General features: G+C 36.6%; 1 protein-coding gene and 1 long non-coding RNA gene across 2 annotated transcripts in view; both read left to right on the top strand.

The window, feature by feature from the left end:
* Positions 1-1,469: 1,469 nt before the first annotated feature.
* On the top strand, positions 1,470-4,238 carry LOC136823352 (uncharacterized). The gene is made up of 4 exons (XM_067079530.1): positions 1,470-1,682; positions 2,146-2,224; positions 2,675-2,858; positions 3,903-4,238. The coding sequence occupies exons 1-4, from the start codon at positions 1,520-1,522 to the stop codon at positions 4,113-4,115; spliced, it is 639 nt and encodes a 212-aa protein (XP_066935631.1). The 5' UTR covers positions 1,470-1,519; the 3' UTR covers positions 4,116-4,238.
* A 9,322-nt stretch (positions 4,239-13,560) lies between these two features.
* The window catches only part of LOC136823355 (uncharacterized), a 33,788-nt gene continuing 23,152 nt past the window's right edge, over positions 13,561-24,196 (top strand). The window contains exons 1-4 of the long non-coding RNA XR_010849015.1: positions 13,561-13,888; positions 14,831-14,980; positions 15,298-15,527; positions 17,793-17,936. This is a non-coding gene — a long non-coding RNA (uncharacterized lncRNA). The remainder of the gene's footprint in view (positions 13,889-14,830; positions 14,981-15,297; positions 15,528-17,792; positions 17,937-24,196) is intronic.

Genomic DNA, 24,196 nt, shown 5'->3' with positions numbered 1-24,196 from the left:
TGTCACTACAGATATATTACTCTCAGAATTCAAGCTTTATTACACCCCTTCTCACAGACCCAGTAGGGTTTTTTGAGCCAGTGGGGGTAAAAAATAACGGACCAAAACTTGATATGGATTGATATTCCCATGTTTTTTGTGGTTTGGGATTTAAATTTCATTGTTTTCAGGCCACAAAAGTCAGTGGAGATGAGAAAAATAGCACAACATTTTGCAGTGAGGATCGTCATATCTGATTTTTTTTCAACGGGGATAAAAATTAGAGTATGATTTTCCGCTGGGGACGATATTTAGGCCAATTTTTTTCCAGTGGGAAGGGGTCTCAGTGGGTCTGTGAGAAAGGGGTGTTTTATTGTGCCATCCCATTTTATATCCATATAGGTGGCGGACGAACATTTTCAAGGGGTAATCCAAAAAATTACCAGGGGGTCAAAAGAATTGTTTTCAAATATCTCGGGTGTAAAGGAGGTGAAAGGACCTTCACTTTGTGGTCCTTTTTTCCAAAGGTTTGTTTGAAAATTTTATGGAACAGTCCATTAACCTGAACTAATAATCTTCTTAGCGATCTTAAAATATCTTGAAACCTTTTAGCTCTTGTCTTGACTACTGAACAAATGTCTGGTACAGACAGGACACTCCGCAGCATGATTGTAAACTTTTGGGATAGTTAGGAATTTTATATCATTTTCCTTTTTTTTGTAGGATGATCTTGGCTGGATGACAAGAGGGTCTATGGTACGTAAAATCTTTTGATCGTTTCTGAAGTATTTTCAACTAAAGTTTTGGTATAGAGCGATGCTTGAAAATTTTATCCCACTTGACGTCTGGCATTTAAGTCAATTTCGTTCCTGTAACCCATTGAAATGATTTGTTCTTTAGGTTGGGCCATTTCAAGACGCGGCTTTCGCTTTGACCCCGAGTACAGTTGACAAGTCGGTGTATACCGACCCTCCAGTGAAAACCAAGTTCGGCTATCACATTATAATGATCGAGGGGAAGAAATGATGTGATTTGGCGGTCACCCAGGAGAAACAATTCGTGGATAGAAAACAAGCACATTTTATAGTTTTTTACATAATCTGGTTTGTATTCTCCATTTCGACGCATATATTGTCTTAAGAAAGATATGACTCTTTGTATAAAGAAGAATTTTTGAATTTTTTCTACTCAACACATGGACAAAACTCAACTCTGTAAAAAGGAAATTAATTTTAAAGAAGAAATTGATATTACAAGGGTAGGTACCTATTTCTTGAACATTTTAATATATTTCTTATTCGTCATAACATAATGAAGTTTTGATACATTTTCCATATTTGTATTTATTCAACACAAGCAAAGAGCCTCAGTAATTAAATCCTTAAGTATGCTGTTCCAACAATGTCCTAATTTTCTCGACCCTGCAAACATAGCCAGCTCATATTCGGGGCTATAAATAAAGGGACCAAAACATCACCAAGTCACTTTGGTTTGCTGGTCTACACTTGAATAATTTTATACAGTGATCTATACTACAAAAATGAATTATTTTCTTGTTTTCATTTTACTTGCTGTCACCGTGATGACGTCATCAGTTTTCGGTCACGGTTACATGAGAAGTCCACCAGCCAGAAACAGCATGTGGAGATTCGGCTTCAAGCAAAATGGAGCAAATTATAATGACAATCAACTGTGGTGCGGAGGTATCCCTTTTGAATGAATTCCATCGTTATGCAATTTTTTAGATAGATAGGGGTAATCTTACCCCTAGCGCACCCAAGCTGGGTTTCCAGGCGGTTTTTTTCAGCGGTTAAAAGATTTTAGTTCAACCACCGTCACTTTAAGGTATGAAAATAAATTTCCTAAGTTTTTTTTAGCAAATTTGTCACTTTCCAGGGGCATTCACACAAGAAATGTTTTTTACTTGAAAGGTTCGTCAACCCTACATTGAAATTTAATGGAATGGTCCAATGGTGTAAACGCCCAAAAGTAAAGTACTGACCATTTGGTGACCCTTACTGTACTGATTATCAAACCAAAAAAAACGATTTTCGTAAGCTTTGTTTTTCTTTTTCAATGTTATTGGGTTTCAAACCACTTTCCACTCTAGGGTTGTTTCTCGATTTCATTGATGACATTAATTTCAATTCGAACACAATTTTTCAGGCCGTTCAACACAAAGGAGAAACAAGGGTCGATGTGGCGTCTGTGGAGATCCTTTCGATGCAAAAATTCAACGTCACATGTAAACACCGTTTATCTTATGTTTTGTTATATCTTACTCCTTTTGATTGTATGAAGAAACACAGGGAATTCTTTTTCTATTCTAATCATATTTTAGGAAACTTTAAATTACATTAGGGAACTTATTTTGGGGAATTTGGCGAGTTTAGAGTTTAGATATTTGCCAAATATTTTACTCACTCGCCAAAATAAGTTCTCTTCAGAATTGAATTATTTTGCATTTGCCAAATTGACACCTAAATTACTCAAGATAACGCAAATTAAAGAGTAGTAAATTTTTCAAAATTATATCGGACTATCAAAAGTTACATGCATTGTTCAAAATAAGGTCCATGATTTAATGCTAGGTGGCTTTAGGAATACCATAACAAAAATCGCAAAATTGATTTCTACATTAAAAGAAAGAAGGAGTTTTATAAAATCGTCAATTCCCGACATTTACATTTTTCAGGGACGGAGGTCGTTTTGGAAACCGGATCATTGGCAAAACCTACAAAAGTGGAGAAGCTATTAAAATCAACGTCTTGTTGACTGCAAGCCATTTGGGATACTTCGAATTCCGTATCGGAGATTTCAGCAACAGTGATACTTCTGGTGACAAAGAGGGAAAGTTGAAAGGAGTTCTCTTGAAACAGGTGAACATTATTGGCCACAGTCTTCGAATAGATCTTATCGGAGTTTTTGATTTTTCCAAAAAAGTGATGCATTGAGGGATTGTTACAATAGAATTCCATCGAGGAATTCCTAGAGAGATTTCTATTGTAATACTCCGGAAACAATCCAAAAATCCATCGCTGTTTTAGAAAAATCAAAAACTTCGAAAAGATTGATTGTCTTCCAACATTACATCACTGACCCAATAATTGATTGGTTTAAAGTGACGTATGGAATGATTTTACATCTTTTACAACCAATAGACTGGTTTGATGTATGATGTAATGTTAGAAGATATTGCATTGGTGAATTTTATGATTCCACACCAATTGGTGCTTCTAACCAAAGGCTGCTTGTCTTTATTGAAAGGGCGGCTTCGGTACCACCCGTTTTCGCAATCAAGTTTAATTTACTTTTATCTTTCAATCTTTTTCTCAAATGTCTTAAACACGGCTTGTCTGGTTTCTTGAGAGAATCTTTACTGGAATTCGATTACTGACTCTCTATTGTTCAAGTTAAAGATAATATTGGTAATAACCTCCAAAGAGGCTCTGGATTTGAAACTTTTTGGAAGGAAGTTAAGCCACTTACTTTAGGCGTACAAAACTTTCGCGTGGCCGAAAAATCGCTAAATTTACGACATATACTTTCGCGAGTTGGAGGAAATAATTTTTTCCGCGAGCATAGACTTTTGCGAATCGTTTGATGAAAATGAGATTTTTCGAATGAAAATTGCCATCAAAGTGAAAAATATTGCTTAAATCCGATAAAGACGGTTGCACTTCGACTTTAAAAAGGCACTAAAGGATAGAAAATGTCAAAAAATTGATAACTATTACAATTTCGTGGTTGTATAGATTTCCAATTTTTTTTGAGAATTTTTTTCACGAGCATAATTCTTCGCGAAAGTTTCTGCTCGCGAAAGTTTGTACGCCTAATTGCCGGGGGATTGGAAATTGTACTTTTAACAAGCTGGGGCCGTTTATTTGGAACCTAAGAGTAACCGTGATCGTTTCATCATACAGGTTAGTGGATCAACGAAATATCACATTCGCTCAGCTGGCGCAAGATCTCACACAATCCACTTGCAATTACCTACCAACTTAACCTGTGAACGTTGTGTAATTCAATGGTGGTACAAAACTGGCAACTCTTGGGGATGTGATGCTGAAGGCTGTGGTTTGGGCCATGGATTTCAAGAAACGTTCGTCAACTGTGCTGATGTTCGCGTTGAATGAGAAGCCGTTCATTCGGTCGTCAAAATTTTCGTTTGTTATTGTGATAATTTTGGTGATAGTTTTCAAAATAAAACATCAACACATAATTCTTTAAGAAAAAGTGAATATCTTGAATATATTGAATGCTATGGTGTATTGCTTTTCCATTTTCAAATATTTGGGGGATCGTTAAAAGATTTCAGATAGGCCAGCGGCCCAGGTAGTGAATTGTGTCACTTCGATGTCTAGATCTCGAGATATTTTGGTGTAGATGTTGAAAATTATCGATATATTTTGCGAATGACCAGATCTTTATCAGCCAATCAGATTACTTCTTTACTTACTTCACCTTAACCCGACAAGTATGCATACGACAAGTTAGACGATAGGATCGTGTAGACTACCGGTTATCGTGGTGTTCCGGATTTTTTGTCCTCGGCGGGTGCGTTCTTCAAGGAGATGAAAATTAGTCCGTACTGTATAACAATCCAAATGCTCCCTTAACAATCAAAAGCGCCAAAATCAGAAAAAAGGCTATATCACAGATAACACAGCAAGAAATATCCGCGTTTTTGAGGTTTTGGCGCTTTTGACTGTTAATAGAGATTTTGGATTGTTGGAGGTAAGTACAGTACACTTCGAAGTTCGGCAGTTTTTTGTTTTGCACGCTCACATGTTTATACACCATTTTATTTTCGCATCTGATTGATCTCTGAATCATACTGAAGAACATTGGTAAGACATCCCATTCTTCAAACTTATTTCTTCAAGTTGTTTTGTTGAATATTAGTGTAGGAAGTGAGGCTCCCCCTGGGGGCTGGAGAACGTCAAATGATTAGGACAACACCTTTATAACCAGACGGTGTCAATCGAACAAATCGAACGCCGAATCAATCGAACGCAATTGAACGCAATCGAATAATTGCAATTCGATTGTCGAACGCAATCGAATCGCAATCGAATATTACCCAGGATTTGCTGTTCGATTGCTTCGATTACGTTCGATTGTATTCGATTACGTTCGATTGATTCAATTGTATAGACCTTTTTTCAAAGAGGACGTCCTGTTGAATAATTATGTACTCCAGCCATAAAAACAATGATAGAGCCATGCATAATTACTGTATCATGCATATTGTAATAATTATGCATGGTTTTATCATTTGTTTTTCTGCTGGACTACATAATTATTCAACAGGGTGGCCTCTTTGAAAAAAGGTCTATTGGATCCCTCTGTTAGAGCTTCTTAGCGTGGGCGGCCGAGCGCTTAAGTACCATACTGAAGCGAATAAAATCTAATAGACCTTTTTTCAAAGAGCCCACCCTGTTGAATAATTATGTAGTCCAGCAGAAAAACAATGATAAAACCATGCATAATTATTACAATATGCATGATACAGTAATTATGCATGGCTCTATCATTGTTTTTATGGCAGGACTACATAATTATTCAATAGGACATCCTCTTTGAAAAAAGGTCTATTTAATTTAATCGCAATCAAACTCATCGTGCATAATCGTAATCGAACCAAATCGAAGATTAATCCAATGTAATTGATAGCAACTCCAGAAGATTTTTCAAATTTAAATTTTTTTCTCAAAACCTATCCTATCTTGTAGAGCTTTGAAAAAGAAAGAAAATGAGGGGTCATAGGCCTCTAGAGGATAAGTGGTTGTAAAGATATTCAAATTTTAGTGTCAAAAATTTGACTAAAAATGTCAAAAAAAGGTTAGGAAAATAGCTTGGAAAAATTCGAAAAATGTGTCAAAAAAGAAAAAAAAGAAATTTTCCAGTCATGCTTCTTCAATTTTGCATATCACTTTTTCTAGTGTAGCTAGAGACCTGAAATTTGGAGGGAGAATTCTTTGATGGTGTTAGAATATTATTATATAACAATATTTGTAATATATTTAGTATATTTATCAAAATAATGAAAGATATATCTTTTTTGAAAAAAGAAGACATTGCATTGTTTTATTTTTGTTTTTGAAGAAAATTAGCTTGGAAAAGGTTGAAATGAGTCAAAAAAGGTGGTAGGACTTTTCAAGGGGCCTCTGGAAATGGAGGAACAAAAACTTATGAATAAAGAATAAGTTTTTCTGAAAGGAGAAACCCCAAATGAAAAGAAAATCCATTTCGGCAGAAATAAAAACTTTTTTTTGGGACATTCCCATGCAAAAGAAGCAAAAAAAGTGAAAAAAAAACTACATGAAAATGAAAGAATTAGAATTAGCGATTGTGATTTTTGAATTCCTCACCCTTTTTCTGATAAACATACAAAGTTTCAGCCTTCAAACACATTTTCCTCCGTTTCCAGACACATTTATTCATCGAAAGTTGCAAAATGTTTTTCTCCCGTCGGCAAACAATTTTCAAAATGTTGCAAAACGTTCGGCATTTTACCAATTTGCCGTCTAGCCCGTGTCCACAGTGTTATATACTGCTGGAAAGCTAAGATCACGGGCTTTCATTTAGTAAAAACCAGAACGCTTTAGCATACATAGAAAAGAAGTTCGAAGGGTTCAAAGTTCACGGAAAAATGAAACATTTGGTTTGACGTCAACGAAAGTTGCGTGACTTCTGGAGTCGCTATAATTGACAATCAATCGAACCAATCGAACATAGCCAACAATCAATCGAACCAATCTAACCTTACTCGAACGCAATCGAATACCGTAGAGTCGTTTAATCTCGACATACGTCTTGCAATCTCGACATAGCTGTAGGCTGGTCTTCGAAATAAAAAATCAAACATAAACAAATACATACCAAAGTTATCAATCAATCACTAAAATGTACACTCTCTCTATCACGTCACAGATTGTTAATATAATATGAGAAATGTGAAGTGTTATTACTTATACTTATATTTGAAAAGAAAACTTTAACTATGTAGTAATCGCTAAAAACTAATTAGCATGCTTTCAACGAAGATGTCTAAATCACAACAACACAACATTTTGCACGCGAGGAATTTTTTAGTAGACATTTTTACCGTGAACCGAAAATAATAAAAAGAACCCGGTTTCCTTTTGAATTTAATGTGACCGCCATACTGGCCATCACGGCGTGCGGCCTGTTAGCGCCTAGAGCGTGTGTTTTTATATATAAGGAAGGGGAAACCAGGCTAAGCGCGCAAATTATTTTTATCACGTGACTTGAAGCGTAAAAGTTGTAAAATTTTAATGATGGACACGAGAAAGTTACGAGGAAGTTTGCATGCGTTTCGTGTGTTGTGTAAAACTGCTTATAATTTAGCTTTCTTTTTAATTGAAAGGATTGCAATGTTTACTGAACTTCTAGTTTGATGGATGAACTTGTTCGATAAGAATGATACCAAGATTTTCATTCAAGGTTTGTTTTGATTATTTTACAGATCCGGTGTCGAGATTGCAAGACGTATGTCGAGATTTAACGACTCTACGGTATTACCCAGGAATCGGCCGTTCGATTGAGATTCGATTACGTTCGACAATCGAATCGCAATTATTCGATCGCGTTCGATTACGTTCGATTGGTTCGATTGCGATTTTTGTTCGAAGTTGTTCGATTGACACCGTCTGGTTATAATTTTTTGTAAATCTGACGTTTGTGACTGCACTTTATAATTTTGATTCTCATTGAACAATTATTCTGGTTTTCATGTTCCTAGTTGCTGTTTTAGGAGGGTTTTAGATCAGTCAGGGCCTCCTTGGTCTTTTATTTAACATTAGTTTGGATAGTCAGAATAAAAACATAGCTACCAAACACAACCAAACCTTCTGTCTTGCGTTTACTCTTTCCTTCCCAACAACTTTCGTTTTTGGTTATGTATATAGGTTTTAAAATCCACAAGTAATGAACCTCTTATAGCTTTATCTGAATAAATCTGGTTGAAAACCTTCTGTCAGGTTTCATTCCGTATGTTTTTTTATCCACGTGGTGAACCGGTTTGGCCGTTCGTAAAAAATCCCTTGGTTCCCGTCATTCCAGCCATCAAAAAGTGGGTCGGTTGGTCGGTCGGGCGAAACATATTTTCTGTTTGAACGAAACAGTCCAAGAGGGCAGAATTTTCCTTAGAAAAGGGTGGTAAACGAACGTTTCATCGCCCTAAGCCTCTTTTTCACTTGACAAAAAAGCTCCACTGGTTTGTATTGATGCTTCCATATGGCCCTACTTGAAAATAGGGAAAAAATGGAATTAACGGGTTTCGAATTGTTTTTTCGGGCGAGATTAGCGTTTGCTCTTTCTCTTAAAAAAGAAAACATGGAGGGTGGATGTACAATAAATGGCCCAGAAAGCTCAAAACACGCACTTCTAGTTTTTACGCACTTCCAGTTCTTATAAAATTTGTGAACTAGAACTGCCTAGGGTCAATGGCCCAGAAGACTCAAGTGACACTGCGCGTTTCTGACTTTTTGTCAGGGAGGGAAATTTCTAAGGGGACCCGTCCATATTCATTTGACAACGCAAAACGTCAAATTGACGTTATCCTCTGAACCCCCCCCGACCCCCACAGAAAACGTCAAGCGATGTACTGATGTATACCAAAAGTTGTAGCCATTTTTCATCAAAGTTTTCCCGTTCCGTCACAAAGTCTGTACTTGGTTGTACCCGTGCGTGTATGTGTTCTTTTAACTAATGACTTTTATTTTAAAAAGAAATTAAAAGCTTCACTTGGCGCTAGGTCCGTTCCGTGCTTTAGGCGTACCACCTTCTTTGCAAACTTGTGCGATGTGGTTCGCTCAACCGCGCAAACAATGAAAATATGATGTAATGATATCATAGCGCGAACCAATGGGATTATGCGAGCAGCAAATTTTCATGTATTTCATACACGAATATGTTTTCGAAAGCTTATAAAGTGTAGTGTGGTTGGTGGTTACAAGTATCTGCGATTTTCACAAAAAGGTATACCTTTGATTTCTTATAACGTCAAACCTAACTTTTGAAAACCCCCCCACCCCCTCATAACGTCAATTTGACGTTTTGCGTTGTCAAATGAATATGAACGGCTCCCCTAAGCGAGCGGCCTGCGCGATGAAATTTTTTTTCGGTCTTTAAAATGAATGTCGAATTACGCAAAATGAGTTAAAATTTCTGAGTTGTTCATATCAAGAGTTACAGAGTTAAGTACTGGTCAGCAAAATCTCCCCCCCCCCCGCCGGTAAAAATTGGGGAAGCAAAAAGTGAGCAAATATCAACTTTGTTTTTTTGCCTCCACACCGCTAGTATTTTCCGCCATTGGACCACTCTAGTGCATGAAAACTAGAAGTGCGTGTGTGTTTTAAGCCTTCTGCTTTGAAAATACATTATTGGACCTACCCCGGTGGAGGTCCTATAAATTAACCTGTGTTTGTTCGTCCGTTCGTCTGTTCGTCCGTCCGTTCGTCTGTTACCAACTTTTCTCAGGATTGAATCATAGGAATCGTTTGATTTTTGGTACAAAAGTGCAAAATGGTGGTGGCCAAAATGTGACGGAGCCAAATTTCCGAAAAAAAAATTTTTTGGGCAAATTTGGGCCAAAAAACGGCTAAAAAACGCGTTTTCTGGACTTTGTGAAAAATTGGATCATTAATTTTTTTTGATTTTTTGCATGAAAGTAGGGTACCATCATAGGTAAAAGATGGCTCAAACAGAATTTTGCAAAAAAATTTTGTTGGCTCACTATTAATAAGCATACATCAATGTTCTTAGTCAAATTACTCAATTTTTTTATGAGATAGATGTTTTTTTTGCTCATGAAGGCTTACTTTTGAAGAATATGTGTGTTTAAGACAGGAAATTTTAGTTGCTTGGCATGTTCCTATAGAAAAACTGGCCAAATTCGATATTTTTTATAAGCACATTATCAATTACTTATGTATTAGCTTTTCTCGAGATTGGATTTTTCATTCTTTATGATATTTTGCACAAAGATGCATAACTATATTCCTTCGAATGTGATGGAGTCCGATTTTCAAATCAAAATGTTATTGGGCAAATTTGGGCCAAAAAACGGCTGAAAAAACGGGTTTTTGGACTTCGTGAAATCATTGGATCATTGTTTTTTTCTGATTTTTTGCATGAAAGTAGGTAAAAGATGGCTCAAGCAGATTTTTGTAAAAAAAGAAATTTTCGGCTCAAAAAACGCATCTTTATCTATAAGAACCACTATTAATAAGCATAAAATTATCAATGTTCTTAGCCATTATGAATTTTTTGATGAGATAGATGTTTTTTTTGCTCACGAAGTCTTGAATATGAAAGAATATTTCAAGAGTATGAAATTTTGGTTTCTAAACGTTTTTTTATAAGAAACTAACGAATAATTTAAATAGATCGTAACTATTTGTGTTCTGAATGATTGTTTAATGGTCACGTCACGTAGATATCAATTATATATGTGTTAAATGCATAACCAGGTAGGTCCATAAAAGTATCACTTGTTTTTTTTATAAGCATAACGCTTATAAGCATATGAAGGCTCAGATTTGCAGAATTCCTAAGCATAACATGAGCATATATGTCAGCCTAAAATATTTTTCAAGTGGTCATTTTTATCTGTTTTTGTTTCATTTTTATCTGGTTTGGTAGAGGTCAAGTAAAAAATAAGACATTCCACGGCTAGCTACCTTCCACTGCTCCTAAAAACAGAACAAATGTTTTACAAAATTTCTGAAATTTCATTAAAAACTTGGCTCAGGGGTGAATCATAAGCATGATTCTTAAGCATATAATAAGCATAAGCTATGCCTGGATGCTTTGAGAACTTAAGCATACACAAGCCTGACCAAGGGGCATACACTTGCTTATAAAAAAAACAACATGTAACTGGAGAATCAGAGAATCTACAGGAAGAAAAATAACTCTAAAATTTAAAAGAAACCAAACCTAAAAAGCGACTTACTTGAGTAAAGATAACTCCAAATTTTAAAGTCAGGAAAAAAAAACGAGCTACAAAATTGAGAATTATATATATTAAATACATTAAATATACCTTCATATAGAAGGTACAAAATGACGTCACAATTTCCAAAAAATGACGTCATAACTCGGCTTTTTCGTAAATCGGTTTTTTCGTAAATCGGTTTTTTTACTTGAGAAAAATAACTCGGGATTTCCAAGCCTCTTCGCTAATATCATCAACTCATTTATTACAACACGGTATCTATTTTGCTGACCAGAACGGCTATCTTTCAAGGGGGACTTTTGAATCTCTAAAATATTTTTAGAAGTGTGCAGTGTCGTCACAAAAAAAACTTGGACGTGCGCAGTGTCTTGTGAGCCTTCTGGGCCATGACCCTAGACAGTTCTACTAGTTCACAAATTTTATAAGAACTGGAAGTGCTTGGTGAGCCTCAGGGCCCATCGTAGTGATGGTGGAGTTTCAGCTGTCAGGAAAAATGGTTTCCGACTCTCCGACTCCGAATTTTTCAGTAGAAATCACGGTTGGTTGGGTGACGGGAACCAAACAATGTTTAAGGAACGGCCTTTCCCCGATTTCCCGATAATTAAAAATTGGAACTTTCCCGTGGGCTCGATTGGGCGTACCGCCATCACGAAATATTTTTCGTGAAATTTTACCTGTATTACAGTACAAAAAATTATATTACAAAAATTACAAAAAAAAAAAACTTTGATACTTCATTAGTGAAATATTCAATAAATTCCTAGTTTTAATTTTCAGTGGGCGTTTTTCTAGCACTTCTATTCGCCGCGCCAGCGCACTTTTTATAAACTAGTCGGAATACCTTCTTTTACTCTCGGGATTGATGGGAACTTTTCATCTTCGTTATTTTTTAAATGAATCACAACCGAAAAAAACAAAACTTCAGAAAGTTGCGTATTTCCAGTGAGTAAACAATTCTGACAATTAACAAAATTGATGATGATGATTTTTTTTCTTTCAGGCAAATGTCTCGTATTGGGGTTCTAGTCTTGACCCCTAAGCCTACGCGAGATTGAAGCTTTTGGGTAAACGAGACAAAACTCCAAAAAAGCTGTGTTTNCCATAGCCGGGTGGTGGTGTCTTTTTTTCCTTTAAAAGTCTGAAAAGTCAAGTTGGTATTGATGGGGGTGGGTCCCCCTTTTTTTAGAAAAAAAGAGTTATCCTCAGTTGGTATTGATACCAAAATAGGGGGTGGGTACCCCTTTTTTTAAATAATATGATTCAGAAAGTTGGTATCCATATCAAAATAACAGCAAAACTTTCCTAATTTTTGCCCTTATAGCTAGAAAATACCCCGGGGTACATATCAGTCTAAACAGGTTTCAATTGGATTTGTTTAAGCTTTTGAGTATAATGACTGTAAATGAGTAGTAAGTATAAATGACTTTGAAGTTTGTTTTTTTGGACTTTTTCAATATTTTCAAGTTTTATTTTTGATCAAGCCTGAAGCAAAAACATTTTTTCTGTGATAGCATTTGGTAATGAGTGAATCTATTCTGTTCTAAAATTATGTACTAATAATAGCTTCTCCTAGTTTTTGCACATCAATTATATTCAGATAATATTGATTCAGATTGATTTTGCTAGCTTCATTGGGTCTGTTTTTATTATATTGTCAGTTTTCAGTCATTTTCTATTTTAGCATATGACATTTTTTGTGTTGTGTTGAAGAAAGAGTATTTCAAAAATGAGTTTTTTTGAAGTTTCTCTTAGTACCCTGTTTGTGTGGGAGGGGGTGGGTCCCCTTTAAACAGCTTTAAACTCAAATTTGTCAGATTGGTCTTGGTACTAAATTAGGGGGTGGGTCCCATGATATTTTGTCAAATTCAAAAAGTCATGTTGGTATCGATACCAAATTAAGGGGGTGGGTCCCCCCTTTTTCTGAAAATTATGATTTTCAAGCTGGTATCGATACCAAAATAAGGGGGTGGGTCCCCCCAAAAGGTCAAAAGTCAGGTTTTTGGGCTATGGGTTGGTATTATAAATGTTGACCCCCCCCCCCTGTTGAGTTAACATTTTTGAGATTTTGCATGGATCATTTCTAGTTATATAGTTACACGTTTGCAAAGTTAAAAAAAATCGAATGAATAGTTTTTTAGATATGACATTTTCGTGACCGAACCCAGGCTAGCAAAATCGACCCCTAAAAGACCCTCTGTAAAACCTGAAAACCACCGATTTAGCCCGTAAACCATCTGGTTTCATAAATACTATATGTTTAAGGCACCAAAAAATCAATATGGCGTATTTTCTACCAAAAGGTGGCGCGACGCCGAGTCATTGCTTGGTCTAATAGACTAGTAGCTGATTTTAGATCTTTAGGCTTGAACCGAGAGAATTAACAAACCGGAGGCTTATTGTATGCAGTGTTCGAAAAAACTCAATTTCTCGGCTAAAGTTACGTAGGGGAATGTCAATGAACTGCGACAGTGACCCGACGACCAGAAAACAGCCCTATCGAAATAAGTAAAGACAAGATGTTTTTCCATACATAATGTCCTTACAGATTATTCCGTTTGATTGGTTTTTTGAAACTCGTAGATCATAAATAAATTTTGTCTTCTTTTCCCTTTGCAGACGCCACCGTCCTGTGTTCCGTTATTTGTACCGTTTGAACACTGATACAGATGTTGAAAGCTCATCGGAAGTCGAAGGACAAACAACATACAATCCTTCGTTTGAGGGCAAGTAGTTAAGCTCCGCCCAGTCAAGTCAAGCTACCAATATTCAAGTGTCCTATCTCCTCTACATCAGATCCACCCTGACCACCGCTAGGTAACCTCCGGAACATACCATCTTGGAAGCGAATCGGATCCAGCTTTCCTTCGAATCCACCGAAAAACAGCAGCCGACCTCCCTCTCATCACTTGGCATTATGTTTTGGTAAGTATTTGATATCAACTTTATCCTGATTAGATGATTGGAGAAATCATTCTCTTGACATTGGCTGGCCCAACCCCATCTCTGTGACCCAGTAATTATTTCTGTCTACGCATACCTTACTGATCCGGCGAGAGTTTCCGGTTAACCTTGTCATAGTGTGCACCCCCCCCCCTAAATTAAGGGTGGTTTGTTGATTTGGGTTCAAAATCTTTAGGTGGGACTTCGGATTTTTTGGATTTCAGGGGGGGGGGGCAGGATTAGGTGGGACCTGATTTTTTAAGGTGGGACTAAGGTGGTTTGGTTGTAAAATTGAAACATCTCATCAACATCAATCAATGATACTTTAGTAGTTAATCCAGGTTAATCTTGTACATATGACCTGTATTATACTTGAAAGAAGACTTAAGTTTTGCTTCCTAAATTCTGCTGGGAATTCAAGTTTTTCAAAATCTTGGTGGGGGATATACTTGGTGGTGGGACCATGCATGATTGATTCTAGGTGGGGGATATACTTGGTGGTGGGACCATGCATGATTGATTGTAGGTGGGGGTTTTAATGTGTGATGGGACCTTATTTTTTTGGTGGGACCTGGACCCCCCTTGCACACTATGCTTGTTACAGTGACACACTGATTATGCCGGTGTATCCTTCTCTTGTCATTAACACGCTGATTTTATCGATATCTGTACACCCCTGTCTCAATGACCATTCGAACATTTCCCCTATCATTCTTACTTGGTGAAAGTTTTTGGACTCGCTTGTCTAAGTGACACGATGACAATTCCAATTCATCCTTGTATTGCGACCCACTGATTATTTACGTATGTCCCTGCGCTTCGATATCAAATATTAAACAAAGAAATATCGCTAAAAAGCATAACTAAAAAATATGCTATGTAAATTTTCAGTATATTTTCACTTTCATCTTTTATTCTCTTCAGATCTTATCTTTCATTCGAAACTTTAAAGAACGCTAGTGAAGAAAGTGGAGCTACAAATGGTACTCAAAGACGTGTATATTTTCAATGTCTTATCACCAATGTCTTATCGCCGAGTTGAGATACACTCATAGACGTATTGAATGTTTTCGAGTAAGTTTTTTTGTTAAAACCAGTACCGGTGTTTTTGTAAGGAGGCCAACAAAGTGCTGCACATTTCTTTTACGTAGATTGGACAAGCGTGGGGTGGCATTTCTTGACATGCCGAGATGATATTGCACTCCTCCTTATAAATTCTAAGTCTCCTACACATCCAATAACAAATTTTTTAAGGTTGGAATTATTCCTCCCGTCTCAGGGATCTTAAGGTATAATACAGAGAGATGATTCAAGCTTTAGGCTCAAAAGATTCTGACACAGTTGCTTCTTAAACGAGACAGTAAGATTCACAGTGTCCTTTTCTATTTCAGACTCATCCAGACTCATCGATAAAGAATTCCAATGGAAAGCCTTGATCAGAAAGTATTAACGCGTTCACCGATACATTGATTTAAAATCACCATCATACTGACCAAAGCGCACCTGATGCTTTCAACGAATGGCAGTCTTCAATTACACTTAACATCCGCTATTGTGCGTTAAAGAAATGTTTGGGAAACGTTTCGAAACAGGATTTTACTTGCGTCCAAAGAAATACCAGGTAAATAAAACAGTTATAGACACCCCCTTCTCGCAAACCTTTTCAGGTAAAATTAATGGACTGAAACTCGAAGGGGACTGATATTCCTATGTTTTTTTATGGAATTTGAATTACATTATTTTCAAGCCATAAAATTTAGTCGGGATGGAAAAAAATAGCATAATATTTTGCAGTGAGAATTTACTTATCTGATTATTTTCAGCGGGACAAAAATTAAGAGTACAATTTTGCACTGGGGACGATATTCTAGCCAATTTTTCCGCAGTGGAGAAGGGAGAACTGTTTGTTGATACGACTAGATTTTTTTTACGTGTGTTGCTTAAGAGCCATTTTCTTAGGGATATGGACAACGTCAGGAAGAAATTTCCTCAGAATTGCTTAATTTTCAAATATTTTGTTCAAAACCCATGATTGATGCAACCTGTCAAAATTTTGTATGTTAGAAAATTCATACCAGATAGTTGGAATTCGGTTTAGGACTTTCTTTTTTGGTAAAAAAAATTTTCCGGCCTGTAGAACCGGAAATGTGCGGGAAATCGCCGTTTTACGTATTTCCGTGACACCTTTTCAACTTATTTGACCGTTTTTTTACAGAAAAAGGTTCGCTATGGTGATACCCAAAACTTTGCATCATTTAATTTTCAATAAAATCATTTGTTCAATCCGGAACTCCTTAAAAATCGCCGGAACAGCCGAAAACCGGCGTAAAACAAATATCTTCATTTTTTCGAGTTATAATTGACAGATTTTCATGATTTTTTGCACAATGATGCAATATGGCAATGCCGAAAATGTGACGGAATCCGATTTTCGAAATAAAATATTTCCGTTCGCTAGGGCCGGAAATGTCCCGCAAAAGGCGGTTTTTTGGAATTTTCTCGAGATTTTATCGTTAGTTTTCTCAGATTTTTTGCTCAAAGATGCTAATTAACAATGCCCAAAACATGACCGAGTCCGATTTTTGAGAAAAAAAATTTTTCCGGTCGAATATGCCGGAAATCGCCGTTTTCTGGATTTTCATTGGGCTTTTTCCTTATTGTTTTTTTTTTCATTCAATGCCCACCATCAAACATGTTCAAATTTTCATTAAAATTGATATTTTAAGCCGGAACTATTTAAAAATCGCCGGAACAACCTATTTTCGCCGGAAAGACAGTTATTCTTGAATTTCTCGAGCTGTACTTTATATTTTTTTTTTATGAAATTTTGCACACTGATGTAAAATGACGATACCTAAAAAGTGACGGAGCTCGATTTCGGAAAAAACATTTTTTTTCGGCCGAAAATGACGGAAATATGCCGGAAAAAATGGTTTTTTGGCATTTTCTCGAAATTTTATTATTAGTGTTTGCTGATTTTTTGCTCAAAGATGCGTAGTAACAATGCCCAAAACATGGCCGAGTCCGATTTTTGAGAAAATTTTTTTTCCGGCCGAAAATGCCGGCAATCTGCTGGAAATTGCCGTTTTTCTGGATATTCATTAGACTTTCTTCTTACAATTGGTTGTTTTTTCATTCAAAAACATTATTAATAGCAATGCCCACCATCAAGCATGTTTCAATTTTCAATAAAATTGAGTTTTGAAGCCGGAACTATTGACTGACTGATTTTTTTCATTTTTCTTCTCGCATTGCTATCTAACTCTCATCATCAGGTAGGTCCATTCAGCATGTTGCTTGTTCTTTTTGATAGAATATGGAACTACTATTTGATACTTGGTGAAAATTTGAGTCCTGAAAACCATGGGCTGAAATAAAAAAAAACAAAAATATAGCTTATTTTAAAGGTCATTTTCTTGCAAGGCTCTCACTACGACATGTTGGTTTTTGGATTTTTATGTAGTCTTTAGTAGATATGTTTTTAGTAGTGAAGAAGTGGGTTATGATGGCGGCTTAAAAATGACCTTTAGCGTAAAATCTCCATTATTCCCCATTCCATTTCAGCCAAGATCCTCAGTTGTGAGGTGTTTATTAGGTTGTTTGGACTCTCCAGACAGACATACATTTTGACAGTCGAAAAACTCCAAATATTTCCATGTGGTCTAGCTTTTTTAGCTTGTGTTTTGCGTAGGCTGCCCGTAGCAACGGTAAACAATTACATAGCGACAGATATTACAAACCACCGTACGAAATTGTACTGATTTTTTTTGAATGGCCACCCTGTGATTCGTGTTGTTTACTATGTCTGTGTTTTTCATGTAACTAAAGTAACGATTTGCAAATTTACGAGTCATTTACATCTGTTCCTATTTTATTTTAATTACAGTACCCGGGATGTTATTCTCAATGGAATGAATTTGGTGACCATGGAAAAAGTTGTTGCAACGGTTTGCGAAAGACAACCTGACCAAGAATACACTGATAGCCAAAGAAAAAAGAAGATTATCCTTAACTATCTCTTGTTGAGCAGGTGAGATGAGGTTTCTGCTTCAATTGATGGGTACACTCATCATAATATTTGAAAATTTGTTATTTTGATAAAATGTGCATTATTTGGTCCTAAATTGCATTTTACTAAAAAATATACCACAACAAGCTAATTAGAGTAGTCCAGTGGCACAATAATACTTCAGTTTGTGAAAAAAGCATGAAACTTGGCACAGACATGCACAATTGTATTCTGAACAAAAAAATTGACAGAGACACGTCTGAAAACCACGTGACTGCTGACGTCAGCACTTTTTTGCTGACGTCATGAAAGTTTTTTGAAGGTATCCAAACCATCAAGTTATATACCATTGGAAAGGATATTCAATTTTCAACAACTTTTTTGCTTACAGTTTTTGCTGAAAACGCAGTCAATAAAAGTTAGAAGCCTCTGAAGTTGACTTGTGACGTCATCAAAAATTTTCAAAAACTTTATAGTTACTTAACCACCAAGTATTATATCCCGTTGGAAAGGAAATTTCATCCTGAACAACTTTTTTGCTTACAGTTTTTCATGAAAGTAATGTCAATAATAGTTAAAGAAGACTTGTGACGTCTTCAAAAATTTTCTCATGTCATTTGGTCACCGAAACTGAAAAAACACAAAGAACTTATAGAAGGTGTTCAGCGGTGCGCTACAAAAACAGTCGAAACATGTGGACGACTATGTTATGAAAGCAGATTACAAAGAATTGGAATCCCAAGTCTAAAATATAGGCGTGCGGTAAGTGATATGGTTGAGATCTTTAAACATTTGAATCACTATGAAAAATCGTGTGTTCCTAAGAAATTTAACCAACGAATAAGACCAATGAGAACACATAATTCTGAACTGGTAAGAATTTTCGGGAACGATGGTGTCCGTGGACCCCAGAGCAACTCCCTTTACTATCGGGGCATTGAACAGTGGAATAGCCTACCTGAAAAAGGCATACCGAATAAGTGGGATGGAGGAACCCGGGAACCTAAAGTGGGAACCTAAATGAACACCTGAAAAGTGGGATGGGGGAACCTAAGTGGGAACCTAAATGAACACCTGAAAAGTGGGATGGGGGAACCTAAGTGGGAACATAAATGAACACCTGAAAAGTGGGATGGGGGAACCTAAGTGGGAACCTAAGTTTTTTAATTATTAATAGAATTGAAATATTTTTCTTTAAAAACAAATACATAAAGAGTGCGGTCACACCAAATGATTTACCTCCGCTTATATAGCTGTTGTCATAACAAAAATATTTTTATCTATTTTTTGATGTGACCGCTCGAAAAAATGGAAGAAAAAATTATGTTTAAATAAATAGGTCTATTGAAAATGGCGATTTGTGTTTACTTTTCAAATTTGAAAATTTTGAAAAGATGTGGCACATATTTTTTTACCTGAAAAGTGGGATGGGGGAACCCGGGAACCTAAAGTGGGAACCTAAGTTTTAATTATTAATAGAATTGAAATATTTTTCTTTAAAAACAAATACATAAAGATACAGACACCAGTTATTTACTTTTTACATTACGGTTCGCAAACAATAATGTTGAAAATAAAACAAAGGGAATTTATTTATTCAATTAGCTCAAAAAGTATGTTTATTTATCAGCAGTTTTATAGTGCATCTTTTTGAAAGGTTCTTTTTAGTAAATTGACTTAATTGACTTTAAAACTTTAAACTTTAAACCGTCATATCTTCAAATCTAGAAGGAATTAGAAGTTCGTTCATAGCTCGATGGATAACTTAGAGCCTCTTCTTTCTTTTGCACGGATCTAATTTGCTTGAATACAGAATCTAGTAAAACATTATTTACGATCTAGTTTTTGTTCATTCTTGATTGCAATACACATTGTTTTTTATTAGCAGCTCCAATTTTCGGGTCAGGGCTGGGGTCGCTTAGCATTTAACGGATTCTAGCTCGTTTTTCTTTCTGTACCAACCAAACAGTACAGCGTGTGAATACACTTCATTAATTAAAAATGTTTGATAGTAAAATAGAACATATTGCACGGCTTGCCACGTTTCAATACACATAGGCATAGATCCACGGGGGGGGGGCACTAAAGGTAAACGACCTACCGTACGTGCGGCCCTTTTTTCCAAGCTTCCCAAAGTACACTGTAAGGGTGGAAATGAGCAAAAATGAGAATAAGTTCACTCTAAGGGTTTAAAATTTGGTCAAAGGACTGGCTTTTAGAATTTCATCCGAACAAGTGTCATGTTTTAACACTGGGTAAATTTTGGAACATCAAATATGTCCATCCCTATACCATAGCAGGATCTGTTCTAGAACATCTTGACCAAGAAAAAGATCTAGGAGTGATAATCGATAGTGACCTGACCTTTCCAGCCCATATATTCAGTAAAATCAAGAAAGCTAACTCTATCGTTGGCTTGATTAGCAGGAGCTTCGAATTTCTCTCACCAGATATGTTTCGAACGCTTTTCATTGCATTTGTCAGACCCCATTTGGAATATGCACATGTAGTATGGTCTCCAAGGCTAATCAAACATATCAAAGCAATCGAGGGCGTCCAACGAAGAGCTACAAGGCTAGTTAGTTGCTATAGAAACTACTCATACGAAGTTCGGCTACGACTCATCAATCTACCTAGCCTAAAGACCAGGCGGCAAGTTGGTGATATGGTGGAAGTTTTCAAGAACCTCCACATTTATGACGAGTCTATAAGATCAGAGAAATTTACTCCTCGAACACGACCACGACGTCAGCATGATTACGAGCTTCAAAGGAACTTTGCTAATGACGGTATGAGAGGCTACCAAAGCAACTCTCTTTTTCACAGAAGTGTGAAACCTTGGAATGATCTAGAAGAAGATATTGTTGAAGCACCATTCTTACAAGTCTTCAAAGAGCGTTTGATAAAAGAAAGGGAGAAAAAAACTTTATAAAATGTAAAATCAAAAGTTCTGTTTCATAGAGGTCAATAGACCTGCGAAATATATTGCTATAAAAAAGAAATAATAATAAAAAAAAAAAATAATAAAAATAAAAATTTAGGTTCCCACTTTAGGTTCCCCCATCCCACTTCTCCGGTGTTCATTTAGGTTCCCACTTAGGTTCCCCCATCCCACTTTTCAGGTGTTCATTTAGGTTCCCACTTAGGTTCCCCCATCCCACTTTTCAGGTGTTCATTTAGGTTCCCACTTAGGTTCCCCCATCCCACTTTTCAGGTGTTCATTTAGGTTCCCACTTAGGTTCCCCCATCCCACTTTTCAGGTGTTCATTTAGGTTCCCACTTTAGGTTCCCAGGTTCCCCCATCCCACTTATCCGGTATGCCCCTGAAAAAGTAGTTAAATCATCTACAATACAAGAGTTTAAAGAAAACCTCGGTCTATCTTGGAAAGAGAAAATGTTTGAGTATGATTGAAATTGTCACTATTGTTGCATATATGTTTGAAGTTAACCTTTGTAATAAACCAAACCAATAGAGGCCCACGTGCTTGCACGGTGGCCTGGAAATCTGTAAAACATTATTATTATTACAGTATATAAAGTTGGAAAGGATAATTCATGCTAAATACATTTTTGCTAACATTTTATTATGAAAACTATTCAATAAAAACTAGACGTCAAAGTGAACGCTTGTGACATTTCAAAAATAGTCAGTATCTTTCTACCAATTAAAATATTTACGCTAAGAAACCTTAACTTTTCGCCATTATTTTTCCTTCAAAACTGAAACAATGGACGGAAACCTAATACCATGAACCTAATACTAAAAGGCTAATCACTAACACTCTATACTCTAACCACATTATTAAAGATCCTCTGACGCAATACAAAATAATTGCAGGCTAGGTAACAAAAATTATTTCACGATCATAAAATATCTTAATCTGGTTGGAGTAGCAATTGAAGGCGGTCGATGTCTTAGCTGGAGCGTTCATATTCATAAATGCTGGCCCATCGATAACTTTCATGTAGAATTGAGGTGCCTACGTGTCTGGTTCGCCAACATCTTTCTTGAGACAAGTTTCAAAATCGGACTTGGCAGTGCATTTTCCTCAGTCTACCATATTCTGAGATGGCAATAGGGTACCCATGATTCTCGTGTAAAAAGAAGTTTTGAAGATCTCCTTTTCGTGACTGGAAAGCGATAAAGGGGCGAGAAAAAAGTCTTCTGTCTGCAGTTAAGCTTTGAATTCTTTCTTTGGATTTGGCTCACATGGACAGATTGGACTGCATGAAAATGAGGAGCTTGTTCTTTGGAATCACGTCATACAGGGGCTTCTTCCCTTCTCACTTTGGAGTCGAACTTTGATGAAGGTTTGAAATTGATTTTTACCAGTCTTCTCGGCCTTCTTTACTTGGTTTGTAGCGTCTGACAGTAGAACAGTTTTGGATGAGATTTGAACGAGGTTTCTCCAACGGCAACTACAAGTGAATTGACATCCTTACGAAACTGCTTCTCGAATGCTGGAGTATCTTCATGATGTTCCAAATCAGTTTCATCTTTATCCGACACGATACGATCACTTCCGCACATCTCAGCGATGATGGGGTTGCTGACTGACCATCTAAGTAGGGCTTTGGGGTTGTCAAGCAAACCAACTGTGCCTCCAAGAATTTTGACAAGCTTGTTGTTTTGTTCATGGGCCTGATCTATTCCAATGTTTGAACACGGTCGGTTACTACGTTTGATGGTGAAGTATCCCTTTTTGAATTTGATTCGCGTCGAGGTGTCAAGTTCTTCCAAATCATTGAAGACTAGAAGCCAACGGGAATAATGCGCATGATCCATTGAAAACATCCATTTACATATACGTTTCAGAATGTTTAGGAATGAAGTGAAGTCTGCATCGCGTAGGCTAATCGAATAACAGAACTTGTATGTCAATCAGGCCAAACCAAAAACGAACGTTAGCATTTTCTGACAAGCAAGATGCTTTCCAACTTTCAAAATCAGAAGTTGCAGTTTGTTGATCAAATGTCTTTCTTTCAAGTCTCATCGAAGCAGGCAGCAGGTGATATTTGATGTGCGTACCGAGTTCTTTTCACTTTAGATCCGGATAGGAAACTTTCGATACGACCTGGTGTGGACATGTTTGCCTTTTTCAGTGCTTCTACCCACCCTGAGCTCTCAATCCAGATGTAACCATGTAGATCATTTCGATGTGCAGAGGACCCATCATCCAGATGACATCATTGTATCTGTCGTTGTACATTAACTGCACCTGCTTCCACAATGCGTAAACTGGTTGATTCGTCGTGATAATAACCTTTTGACCAGGGTTTAGAGAGTAAGTGATACTTTGGACAATTTCCATGCAATGACGAACCATGGCTGTCTAGTTGATTGATTTGTCTATTCGTGTATTCGAGCGCTGGTCGTGTGGATGTGCTGGATATTGTTGTCCCATTGTCCATGTTGTCGATGGCAGAACACTTATCAGATGAATAATATTGATTTATCAGTCTTAGGTTGAATTATAATGGTAAAAGTTATATATCAATATCAAAGTAAGATTCTGCTCTTCAATTTTCTTTTTTTTGTTTTGATTGTTAAGGCCATTTAAGCACTTTAAATGGTATTTTGCATCACCTGGCATCATGTCTCCTGAGCTGAATTTCACCATCATCGTGTTTGCTCGTCTAGCTCTTTGTTCGCTTCAGAACTTTTTCTTTTTACGTTCGTTCTGTTTATTGTAGAGACATTGCATGACTTATGTATGACTGCTTCTTTTGAGATCAATTCTTTCGATATTACGAGGCAAACTATTGTTCTCTTTCAAATTAAGCGATAAAGTAAAGTAAATTTTTCTTTCTGTCAAACCCTATCAAAGCAGAAGAATGTATAAATAGCTATAGGAACGCAATTCAAAAACATTCAAACCACTGTTCTCCCACCCTTTATCCGTTTTATGTTTAGCATTAAGAAGTTACTCCTAACGTTATTTGGCTTGCAGTGCTCAACCCTCTTATAAAAACAAATCAATGTGGATCAAAACTAGCACTCGTTATCGCCCCGTTACTGCTAAACATCAAAATCTGTTGAAAATCTACTGACAAAGTAAATAGACTTTACTGGTGCCTAAACAGCAAAAAAACATACCTCTCTTTTTTACTAGGTTAACCCATGAACATATAAACCACTGGACGTCCATTTCATTGTTTATCCCGCGAGCTAGCTTCGTTGGTACTATTGTTTTGTTAACAATAGATTCAATTTACGGCAGCCGAAATTTTTCTAAAATTACGCAACCTGTGCCTCGATTACTCAAATTCCAAATTTGCTA

Source organism: Clytia hemisphaerica, unplaced genomic scaffold (genome assembly GCF_902728285.1).
Source record: "Clytia hemisphaerica strain Z4C2 unplaced genomic scaffold, Clytia hemisphaerica genome assembly, whole genome shotgun sequence".
NCBI lineage: Eukaryota > Metazoa > Cnidaria > Hydrozoa > Leptothecata > Clytiidae > Clytia > Clytia hemisphaerica.
This window is presented reverse-complemented; position numbering and strand designations above follow the sequence as displayed.